This window comes from Neopelma chrysocephalum, unplaced genomic scaffold, assembly GCF_003984885.1.
Source record: "Neopelma chrysocephalum unplaced genomic scaffold, ASM398488v2 Primary Assembly neopelma1_80b, whole genome shotgun sequence".
Lineage (NCBI taxonomy): Eukaryota > Metazoa > Chordata > Aves > Passeriformes > Pipridae > Neopelma > Neopelma chrysocephalum.
This window is the reverse complement of record NW_020897742.1, coordinates 5,612,772-5,625,664: the sequence shown is the minus strand read 5'-3', so window position 1 is coordinate 5,625,664 and position 12,893 is coordinate 5,612,772. Positions and strand designations below refer to the sequence as shown.

Below are 12,893 nucleotides of genomic sequence, written 5' to 3'. Positions count from 1 at the left end.
CTTCTAAGCAAAGGTACCATTTTCAACAGTGACACTCATGACTTTTTTCAAGTTTCATGTCCCCAACCAGAAAGAAATCAAGATGCTGTAATCAATTTGCATAGATACATATGGCATGAAGCCACAATAAATATCAACCTATTGTACTATGGGACGAAAAGAAGTTCCCAGTAAATCAGTCGTACCAATTCGAATGAACAAATAAAATGCTAAACTGGCAGATGGCAAAAAGAGGGGAAACAGTTCAGTATCTGCAGCATGTCTGCTGAACTATTAATCTAGTAAATGGCCTAAATGGGATACTAGTATGTACAATAGGGAATCTAGAGTAACACCCAGAAATGCCATCCTTGCACTCATCTTGATGTACTTTGATGGTGCACAACTACTCCCCTAACGACTTCTGGTCCCAACAGAAAATGGGATAATTTTCAAAATATCAGCTATTAGTGATCTGCTTTTGTAGCAGCAGCTACATTTTAAAGTCATATTATTACAATATTTTTGAAAGTCCAATTTATTTAAACAGCCATGATCCCATCCCATCTATTATTTCCAGAGATATGACTCGATGTGTTCAATATCTGCATGTAGAATCATTACAGCTTACTTTTGTTTAAAGTCTAAAGAAGTCCTAAAGAGTTAGGAGTTCCTTCTTTTCTGAGGTTGTGGGGTCTTGTGTCAATAATCTGGTTTTAACCTATGGGTTCATGTTCAGTAATATGTTCTGAGAACACACATCTGCACCAAAACTACATTTGGAGGCTGTACTCAGCTCAACAACCATTTTTAGCTTATTGCTGATTAATTTGCAGAAATTGACTTGAAGGAAGGATCAGAATTAAAATAACACAGGAACTTTGTACAGAAGAATTAAAGAGCATTCCATGCACAGGAACAGACTTTCCATCGGGATCTTTTCCTGATCTGATCAGGAGATAAAACCCCATGCACACTGATTAACACATCAGGTCTTCCAAACATAACTCAGTTTCCTTTTAAAGCAATAACATGCTGCTAAAACACTATTCTCCAACCAGCTGCACATACTCCAACTTGGAGAGGACCCTGGAACAAATGCAGCAGGATAAGGAGATTCCACAAGAGGAACAGAGACAACTATTAGGCCAGGCTACCAAACACTTAATTTCTTCAGTTCATGATAATGATATGTGGGTACATGACTTTTTGCTTTTTGGCAGAAAGAGATGAAAAACACTATTGAGGTTTCAATTATCTCAGAAAAAAACAGCAAACAAACAAAAAGTCCACTAAAATTTAATTCAAACCCAAAGTAAACATTGGGGTTTGTGGTGGAGTTTACCTCTTCCTATGTTATATTATCGTAATCTTCAAATTGTGAATAATTTTTCCAAATATAGAAGTATTTCTGGCTCAAACATGTCTACATAAAGTGCTTGGACTGTTGTATAGTTGTAACTATTTTTAAAGAAATTATTTGCCAAATTCAGTATGTGTTTCCCAATACTGCAAGCAAATAAGTTTGTCAAAAAAATCCTAAAGAAACAGATCCAAAGTTCATTAGCATTTACCAGGAAGATGAAGCAAGAGACTAGAATTCATCTGGAGCCAAGCCACACTACTCAAAAACAAGTCAGCCAAGAATTTCAGAGGAAATTTATACTTAAAACACTCTATTTTCCCGCAAGGTCACAAATACTTGAGGAAGTGAGTTCATGCCACAAAAGCCCAACAGGCTGACTGTAAAGACAAACACTGACATTTTCGATACTGTTTTGAAAATTCTCACTGTGTATACTAATGACCCTTTAAAGTTACTTAAAAATTGCTTTTCATAGTTGCTTAATACTTTCAGCAGAAATATATAAGTGCTTAAAAAGGGCTTTTGACGATCTCTGACTGCTCTTTTTTTAATTTGAAAATAAGGAGCTTTCAGCACAGATTCGTTGAAACACTTTATTTTAAACAAATAGCTCTGCCCTAAATAGAGTTCAAGGCCCTAGCAGCTGTCCCACTGGGTCTCTGCTCCTTTTCTGATGTATATTCACAAGTTAGACTTGTTTCCAATAGAGACAGTAAACACGCCAGGGAAACCAGCAGCTTTCAGAAGCTTTTGCCTCTGCTACATAACCACAACAAAAGTCTTCCTGACATACTCAGCAGCAATCTCCTCTGCACCCTTTGCTACTATACCAGACTTTATTGTTCTGAGGATTTTGAATAGAGGCTGATCTCAGCTGCAGTAGCAGTAATCACCTTGTAAGCTGAGAGTTTGCTGGTTACAGCTGGAGATCCCACAGCTTCCAATAACAGTCGTTTCTTACAAAATTGCTGTTACCATGAAACCCCCTAAGTGTTCAAGCAATGATGTAACATAAAGCAGTAGGAAAGAAACATTAAATAAGAGGGAAGCAAACCAGTTCTGAACACTGCCTGTCAGTGCTGCTGCGCATATTCGTTTTCTGAAAGCACTCCAAAGCAGCAGCTGAAAGAAAACATTAGGAGAGAAGAGGTTTTGAAAGCACAGACAAGAGCAGGTTTAACTTTCTGAACAGTCACAGTATACCAAACAGTGCTGGGTATATGGTAAGTCTCAAAATGGACAAGTTGGGAAAGGGTTCTGGATTCAGGAGAAATACCTTGGTTAGGTCTTGGCAACCAGCAACCACACCCCTGGGGCAACCAGTCCCAGCTCCATCTGTGTATCAGCAGCACCCAACCAAACAGACCTGGCACCACACAACCGGCTACTCAGGTCTGTGCAGATGAGCAGTCAGCACTGCAGCCAGACCTGGTCCAACAGGATAAGATCTGGAGAGAGTCTGTTGAGGCCAAACAGAGAGGAAGGCAAATCTGGTAAATCAGTTTTTCCAGTTCATGCCTCTTCTACTCGTCTTGACAATGGTACAGATGCTCCCTGACAGCATTAGGGCTTGATCCAAAGCCAACACTATCAAATGAAATTTTCTTCTGCAGGGACTTTGGATCAGATCCTAATACCTTCCTTTCGAGGGCTACATTATCTCTGTTTTCTTTCACTGGACAAAATCTGTGATAATATCTCCTGGCATGCTGAGTTTAAGCTGAAAAGAGATGCAAAGAACTGCATGCTAAGTATCTTTTAGCTTTTTAATGATTCCCACAAAGAAGATATAAAAATGCCAAGCTTTATAATTTATTGCAGACATACTGGTATTATCACCTCTTCTCATACTCTTGGAAATGGTTGAAATGGAAGCTGAACAGAGTGTTCTGCCCAAATATGATTTGTATCCCCAATCTGTAAATCTACTGAACTTGCCCCATTGTTGTAGCCTTTCAGCAGACTGAGCTGCACACATACAACCTAAACTTTGACTGTACATACACCAGTGACACAAAGGAACCCGAAATTAAGATCCTCTCTGTCTCTGCCACATATCTTGAGTAAGTGTTTAAGTTCATACTTCATTGCACAGCATGAGTATGCCTATTAGAAGAATATCCTTGGTAAAATTAAAATCAGCTCCATTTCCAACTGTGTCCTACCCAAGCTAAAGGGATGAAAAAGAACGTCATTCTCAGTATTTTTTAAAATGGGAAAAGAAACCATCTGAAAACTTTTGCCCTCCTCAGCCTTCTGGAGGAGATACAGATCACAGCTCTGATTTCCCCAGACACATTTGCACTCTTGTCTGGCTCCATTTACCTGAGGGACAGGCTGATGCCAGGGCTCTGACTCATGCAAAGCCAGGGCCATGGTGCCAATGTTATTCTCTCCCAGCGGTGCTGGTAAACTCAGACTCCTGCTCAACAAGCCCAGCATGTTCCATACCCATTCCTTAGCTAAGGCAGCAGGAGGGACTCTGTGCCTGTCCCTGGGGTTCATGGTCATGGATATTGGTACAAACTCACTTTCCTGAATAAGTAAGGTAACACATCATACAGCTGATGCATGTTCTGCTTTCCAATTTTAGCTATGAAGACAGAAACTCTTGCAAAAGAGTAGGACAGACTTGTGAAGAACAAGGTGCCTAAAGCTGGATTCATCAAACTACAGAGCCTACAGCCTGCAGACAGCTGTCCTTCAGTTCCACGTTCCCATCCCAAAACCAATGATGGTGGAAGGCTGCAACACATTAAGTGGTCTGACTTGAAGTAGATATAGGTAAATGTCTAAGACTATGGTATTTCTCAATAATTAGCACCATTCAGTAACACCCAAATCTGATACATTCAAATCATGGCTGCATAGCATAATAAAAAATTCTAGGACCACAATGCTGTGGTGGTATACCAAGACATATAGTGATAAAGAGAACAAGCATAAATTTGTTCTTACTTGCACTTGGGGCATATCTGCACTGGATGAGGGAGTGCAGCACAGAAATCCAATGCTCCACGTGGCTGCGCTGTACAGATGAGTTCAACTAGTAAGGATGTACATCTTCAGCACTAGCTCATTGAGCTTAGGTGCAGCACAGGTAACCAGCTCAGAGACAACACAGGTGTCCCTTGAGCCCTGCTGCAAATAGCTGTACAGAACTGTTTCCACTCTTGACCTCAAAGTACTCTTACAATAGCAGGTGAACAGTCGCTTTCTCCATTTCAGGCCAGGGAAAACAAAGGACAGAAAATCAAAGGACTTGCCCTGTAGTCCCACACCAGGTATAGAACTGAAGAGCAAAACTCAGGACCTCTGACTCCATTTGCTCCTAGCACAGCTGCCTATCCACACAAAATACTCCCATGGGTGTTTGCCTGAAGAAATATGGTTCTGGGAATTCCTACCAGGGACTTCTGGCAGCAAAGTATCGGTCATTTAAAAAATAAGAAGCTGTGTCTTACTGAAGGCATTGGACAAACATTTTCCAGAGTGATTCAGCGTGCGGGTAATTTATTTGCATTTGCACAAGGAATGGACATGGTATCCTTATTTTTCCTTAGCAAAAAAACCACCCACTCCTCATGTAGTATGGGAATAAAGAAAACCCTGGGCTCCACGACAGAAAAGACATGAAGTTTGCAGGTGTAAGAGCTGGGCTGTAAGTATCACACTGAGTAGTTAAAAAGGCATTCAATTATGACCAATATTGACTATTTTATTTAAAGACAGAAAATTTGACTCTGCATTTTTCACTTCTATTCCAAGGTACCAGTACTAGAGTTTCCTTAAGTACTATGGCCAAACAGTGAGTTTGGAAATGGACACTCAGCTGTATCCATGCTCTTTTTAGTTTTCATCAGTTTGGGCCTAGGCTAATATTTCAAATTGAAGCTTACTTAGGCATACTTGGAAAATGCTTTATGACTAAACTCTCAAGGAAAAATAAAAGGAACTGAAGTGCCTTTCATCTCCCACCTATGTGTGTTCAATCTGTTTCAATGTTAACAACTCGGCAGAAAGACAAGTGCTAGAAAAACCAACTCCCTAGGAGAAAATTTGTAGGATAATGTCGTCACTAAAAATGAAAGAAAAAACCTCCCACATCACAACCATTCTAGAGCAGGCTAACTTCTGTCCCAGATGACATTTTATTCAACATAATTTTAAAATTACTCATTTCCCTCTGTTATCCCATCATAAGACAGCAGAAAAAACCAAACAATTGCTTTATGTTATTTCTACAAGTTTCATGTAAACTCAATATGATATTTTTAAGTAAATTTATTGTCATTTCAAAAGCAAAAGTGACTGGTATTATAAGTAAAATGCTGATATTATAAATAATTTCAGTAACTTGTATTTTTGTAAGAAGCAATGGATGTAATTTTGAAAACTTATTAATGGCCTTTGTTTTATCCAGGGTAAGAGAAAGGAGCTGAAGCCAAAGCCAAACTATATGCCTGTGTTCTCAAGTAAAGTTCCCAACTTGACCAATCAAACTATCCTCAGTCAAATGAACACTGAGCTTGGCAGAGCTCTGGTATATGGATTATTTCTTCAGCAGTGGAGCATGAAAGAGGAAACTTGAGGGTGAGCTCCAACTTTCCTAGTGTTTCAGTAACAATAAAACAGTAACAAAGCAAGTTGAATGGTTCTAGCCAAGTTGAACGGTTCTAGACACAGCATGAAAAAATTCCTCCATCTTTCCTACAGAGATCAACACTACTGTCTGGCATGGATTTTCTTTCAAGGGCAAAAATGGATGTTGTCCAGCAATGCTGTAGGAGATGAATTTTCATTTTTGTTTCTTTAGATTTGCTGCTCTCAAATTCCCTTCTCTTACTCTTTTCTCTGGTTTAGCTGATAAAAACTCATTGACAAGGAAGCAGGCTTTCACATTTTGCTCTGAAGGCGTGTTGGCTCAGCAACCTGTCTTACACCCTCAGGACTGACAACCTTGAATTTAACAGGTTCACAGTCCCTAAAATCTGTGGTTGCCCAGGGAAACCATCATCAAGATAAATTGACACAATACCAAAAGCCCGTTCATTAGTGCCTCTTTATTACATAGGTTCAAACTTTATGACCTATTATTCTGTAAGGAAATATCAGCAAACAGCAGAGCATGGAGAGTGTACACACAACACCTGCCTTTTGAACTGTGCATAGCTTCCACAGGATCATGCTCAGTTCTAGGTGGAGCTCAACACAGAATTCATTAGCATGGCCTCGACACAAAAGGCTGCAATCTCTCAGCAGACCCAGGTGGAGATGGGGGCACTTATGTCTTGCAATTAAAGCTATTTGGTTTTGTGATTAGACTTCAGTGGCAGAAGGCATCTCAAGCACATGAGGTGACTGATCACTGTGAGCACTGTCATCACAGATCCAAGTGGTTTCTGGAAAAAAAAGGCACTGTAGAAAGAAGAGTCAAATCCCACTCACTGAAGTCACGATACCAAGTGGTTCTTCTCCTAATTTCCTCAACACAGTGAGAACTGGAAGATTAAGGCTTTTGAGATGACAGGAAAGTTATGTAAAGAAGGAACACCACATCATGCAATCAGCCCAAGTGAGGAGGACTGATTTCACTCTGTGCAGACATGAATTGTATTGGACAATTGAGTTCAGTTGGGACTGAAAAAGTAGGTTCCAAATGGGAACCTACTTTTTAAAACAGACATCTTCCAAATGGGAACCTACTTTTTAAAACAGACACCTTCTTGTTCAGCTAAAATGCTTTCTGCTCTCTCCTGTGAGAAGAAAACTGCACCAGGAACTCACTTGTTTTCAGACATCTGAAAGTGTGAGAGCAGAGAGCAGATCAAGACTTTCCTTGTCCCTGTGCTGTCCAGGAGCTTCTTGAAAAACTGCCCAGTCCACTCAGAGGTTACATATTTATTGGACATTGCATAATACGGAGAGTCATTAAGACTTGCATGCCTTACTTTGAGATGTACTGAGCAGCTTCAAGTCTTTCTGTGGGTCACAAACTCTACACTGAGTGGTGGATGTCCAGTATCTGTCAGGCTCAAGCTCCTACTCATGTAAGAATGTCTCATTTATAAAGCACAGGGATTTTGTTTTTCAGCATGAAAGCATACGGAGCTCCATGTTTCTTAACCTCCAGATGGCACTCACTCCACATCAAGTAATCCACCAAAAAAGGACACTAAGGCAGTATGACACAATTCCTTTTACATTTCAAGGGACATGAAATAATTCCAGATTCTTGACTCTGTTTACTGTGTATGAATCCAGAGAATCCTTCTCCCAGCAAGTTCCTGCAAACTGGAGGGTAAGAGGATGGTCTCAGCAGGGCACGATTTAATCCTCCCACTTCATTTAGAACTGGCATTGTTTCAACTGAAGCACTTCTCCTAGTTTTGCACAAGACCTTCCACATATTACCCTAAAGATGTGGGCCACTGAGCAGAGTTTAAAGAAAAAGTGATGGAAACTGGAGTACAGGAAGATATGTTATATAAGGAAAGATTAAAATGACTGTTAAAAGTTTAACCTGAAGAAGAAAAAGCTGTCTTGGGAAGAGGGTAGCAGTCTTTTGATATATGTATAATTCTGGAATAAGAAAATGAATAATTTTGCACTTTATGTGAGTGGCAGGCACCAGGAAAAATAACAAGCTTAAATTATAGCAAGGAAGAATCATGTTAACTTTTCAGAAAGCTAGTAGCAAGGATAATACAGCACTGGAATGGATTCCCTGAGGAATCTTCACCTTTGAAGGTTAAACTCACACACCCATCAAGAAGGATGCATTTAATAGGGTTTATCTTTTACTGTATAAATTGAATCACTATCTAAAGAGCTTTTCGCCAATTCTCTGTCTATACCAGAGCTGCTGGGATCAGAATACACTTTGCAAACATGATTTTTCCAACACATTCACAAAGAATTTCTTTAAAAATCTATTTTAATTACACCAGGTTTAAATAGATTTCACATCTAAAATACAGATTAATCACATAATTTTTTTGATTGAAATATATTTCTAATCCTTCTAACGGCTCATAGAAGATGCTTTTCACAAAGTCTAGTTGTGTCCCTTTTAATCACCTACATCTGAGAGGCTTGTTTAGTGCCCTCCTGACAAACACAAAAGGACACTTCTCAAGTTCCCTGTTGAAATGAACAGCAACTCTTAAGCACTCTGACATCTTCATGATTAAGGGGAAAATGTCTAGAGAACCAAAGTTGCCCACATGGAATAGATGAGATAACCTGTGTGATATGGGAAAATTGTGTTGAACTGGACACCTTATTTTGTTCAATTATTACACTTTCCCTGGAAATGTAAATTATTTTATGCTACTGCAATTAGCTCTCCTCTGATACCCAGCATTACATTTCCAAAGTTAGTTTGGGTCTCTCTACCATGTGCAGCAACCTTCAGAAAAGACCTTTTGGGAATATCCATGGTCCTTATCAAAACTGACTCAGCACCTGCAAGCAAAAAGCAGCAAACAGATATTCTCTAGACACCAACTTCATCCCAAGTTTAATGGTAATTTTTCTTTTATGATAATTAACTTTGCCAACTAATCCTTATTTACATAAGCAGAAAGTCTTAGAAAGATTGGATGAGATTATAACAGTAGTGAAATCTGTAAATAACCAGTGGAAATTCCATTTATTAAAGAGATTGTGTAGATATTAAACTGTGTGGTAAGTTACTTGTAAAGCATTCTTATGATGTATCACTTGTGCTTCAGTTTTATAAGCATTTTTCCCTTTTGTTGCCAGATCTCAAACAAGGGATTATGCATGTTTAGACAATTCATTTTCTGTACTTCTTTCAGTTAAACAGCACAAGTGTGTAGCTATATGATTTAATTCTTTCCTTAGATATACCCTGCTTTCAATGTTATATTTTTGAGGATTGTTAACATTAATTCTACCTTGGTACAGCAGCGTTTCCACTGCCTCCAGATTTTGTGTGTTCTCTTTTTGAGTTCCACTTAAAATAAAGAAGTGTGAAACATATATTTTAACAAAACATAACATAGGTAAATTTATATATATCTGTATTTTTCATGCTTTTAGGACAGTCTTTGTATATAGCTCCCAGGTGGCATCTTAACTATACAGTTTTGCTTTATAAGATCAGCGATAACTGTAAATCCAGTTGTGTTTCTTAGAAACTGTATTTAAAACTGTTTCTTGATCTTTAGATTGCTCTAAGGTACAACATAACCAAATGGATTTTCCTACGAAGAAGGTCTCCTCATGTTGTGAAAATTACTGCTAAAACAGTAAGATTCCTTGAACTGGGAAGGATGAGGATGATTATGTATGAACATTAGATGGATAATACTGCCAGTCCAGGCATCATATGTTCGTATGTATCATGTACATACACATTCACATTCTTTGCTTTTTATAAAGAACACACTATAGAACACAATTTCTAACCTGGAGTTCATCTTAAAGCAGACAACAGTTTTCTGAAGTGGGGTATTTTTTGGTTTGTTGGTTTTAGAAATCAACAATTAGGGCCTTAAGCTGCATTTCCTAAATCCTGCCCAGGGAGAAACCAGTAAATGTTTCCTAATGCAGGATGTCTCTCTTAAAAACTCTACTTGCTACTCTGAATTCATGTCAGTTATGTTTTCCCTCTTCAGAAAACTTCATATTTGCTTTGATAAATTCCTTGAAACACAGATGGGTCCCCAAGTAACTCAGGAGTTTTGCCAAAGGTTGAAGAGGTGCTCACACAGCCACGCCCACAGCCCTCTTCTGTCACAGGGCATAGATGCCACAGACTGACGTCAGCTTGAGACCTTCTCTAAGCCTCTCTGAGATGCTGTACGTATCTATGTATCCACAAAAGCGCCAGCACTTAGAAATGGAATTTCCAAGTATCTGGGGTTACACTCTCACCTCAGCACAAGACCTTTATGCCAGGCCAATGCAGCAAAACCATAGCAAATTTCTCTTAACTGCCTATTGACCCAGGGGATGGGCAGAGGAAAGTCTCAGTTGGCATATACTGATTGAAAAATTGCATTAAGAAGTAATCTGCAAATATACTGGTACAATAACTATAAAAATAATGAGATTTGTTTTCACTCCATGACCTGATCGCTTCAAACTGTGTGTTCACTTTGCCCATTTACTAATGACCAATTATCATCACTGGATATATTTTATATGATCTGTGAATTAACAAATTTATTCATACAGTAACGAGACCCCTGGTGGCCTAGTGGTTAGCGTGCAGGACTTTCACTGCTGCGACCACGGGTTCAAATCCCGGTCTCCTGGCCTGATGGAGGTCGTTAGCCCTGTGTGGCCATCCATCTATGAGAAGGACACTCTAAACAAACCTACGTCCTGAGGACCTCACTGCCATTGTCCAAGCTTGCTTGGCCCCGGCAGATGAACCTTAGGATTAAAGGGTGGGCTCAGTTCAGCGCAGGCTGTGTCTCACCTAAAAAATCCATTGCGCAGGCTGGAAAGGTAAAAGACCTTTCCCCAAATCTTCGTTCGCGAAGATGGGCCATTATCATACAGTAACTCTTATGTCAGCTGCAGGTATTGCTGAGAAAGGGACACAAAACAAACCAACTATGTACTGTAGAACCATCTGCAATTATCACGAGACTTATTAGCAGTTACACCATTATGTCTCTTAAAAGCCAAATGGACTGAAACTAGTATTACTACTACTGTGTTACCATAGGGATACATTAAAAACCCCATAAAAGCCGCAGAGTGAAATCAGCACCTGGTGGTGTTTCAGACCTGGTGAGATGATGATCTTCATTGCTGGAATAAGCATGATTATACTGTAGCTGCTCCTCAGTGCTGGCATATCCATTTGCACACTCTGGGAGAATCTTAAGACCTTTAGCAAGAATGCAGGAGCCATCACACACCAGTTCCTTACCAAGGGCTGTCATCATGTACTCACACTTTCAACTCTCACTGGAGCCTCTTCGAGTAAGATGGATGTAAGCACAGATCTAGAACAACACTAGTACCAGATCTAAAAGCTACAGCTCAAGCTCTTCTCTGGCCTACAAGCTCAATGTAGTTTTTCTGGAAGAGACACTAGTTAATATATTTTCCTTCTCTTTTGCTCCTCCCAGATCCTTGGCTTTGTTAGGTTTTTGGGTTAGGTTTCTAAATCTGTGTTTGGTGTTCTACACTCTTTCAGTACTACCTTTTAGCTAGCCATGTTGTTTTAGATAATATGCCATTACCTATATGGGTTGTCTTCCGCCCCACAGGTTCCTCAGTTGTGGAATCTCCTTTATTTTAACCTAGAGCTTAAAACACCAATTACCTATAAAATTAACTATTCCCTGTTAGCACGGTAGGCTGTGGAAATAACCAGCAAGAGTGTGCGCTCTGCATTCCTTGCAAACCCACAAATTTTAAGGCATTATTTTGTTCAAAGACTCAACTATAATAAGCCAACATCATAATTGGAAAAAAAATCTAGTTTGGCTTTTTGTCTGGTTACTACAGAAAGATTATTTTCCTCCTCTGTTTTATTTTCAATAGGACTCAACATATGCATTCCCATTTGAGATGCAGCAGTGTTAAACCACTGCCCATCTGCTGTGGAACAGGAAATCTGCACTGGAGACTCAAATGTTATAATTTTATTCACTGACTTGCAATTTCAAATGGTTCTGCATTCTGCTGAAACTGCTGAAATTTGATGTAGAACTAAATAATTTAAACACAATAGGAAGAATTTCTTATATTCTTCATAGATTAAATTTTTTTGTTGTAACCTTGAACAGGGCTGCCCAGCACTGCGATGTCTGTTCCTTCCCTAAGCTGCTACTTACATGGCCAGTGAACAGATGCAGAGCAGGATCATTACACAGACAGGGGAAGGATGGTAAATCATTCTGCTTAACTGACTGCTTGCAATGCAAAGCAGGATGTATTTTTTAAAAAGGTGAAATGCTAACTAAAACTACATTCTTAATGTCCTATTAAATTTAAAAACAGTTGAATAAAATAGGCTCATGGACCTGCTTAAGAGTTTGAAGTCAGTTCAGCTTCTTGATTACTCAAGTAAGATATAAGACATTGCACATTATTGATAATTTTACGTCACTTTTTGGATCAGCATCCACACAGTAGTGAAAATACACAACTTCTACCTTAAATATTGGTCTATTATTCTCAGATTATCTGAAATGACAGACACATCTACACCTCAGACCCAATTTTAAATGAGATAACTTCATCTTGTATGATGCATTTCCCAACTCTGTTTCAAGTACATAATACTCCCACAAGGCTGAGGACTCAGTTTATCAAGAAAATCTTGGAACAGTTATTATTTTAAGGGAAATTCAAATTTTCTTTTCTTCTTTTAGTTTACTGACTTTGAAAAGCTTGATTACTTTGAGTTATATTAACAGAAACACAGTTTTTAAACTAAAACTCTGTATTGGGGGGGTGGTATTTATTTCAATCAAGAGTTTTGAGATTTCATGCAGTCGTACTTCTTCCTTTTATGACTGAATTACACAGACATGATTTACAAATTAAGAATTAG

General features: G+C 39.0%; 1 protein-coding gene across 1 annotated transcript; it reads left to right on the top strand.

Annotated features, from left to right (window-relative positions):
- Positions 1-2,565: 2,565 nt before the first annotated feature.
- On the top strand, positions 2,566-5,958 carry CUNH2orf50 (chromosome unknown C2orf50 homolog). The gene is given in 5 exon segments (XM_027690160.1): positions 2,566-2,691; positions 2,693-2,838; positions 5,114-5,153; positions 5,769-5,890; positions 5,892-5,958. Coding segments are annotated over 5 exon segments (501 nt in total).
- The last annotated feature ends 6,935 nt before the right edge of the window (positions 5,959-12,893 follow it).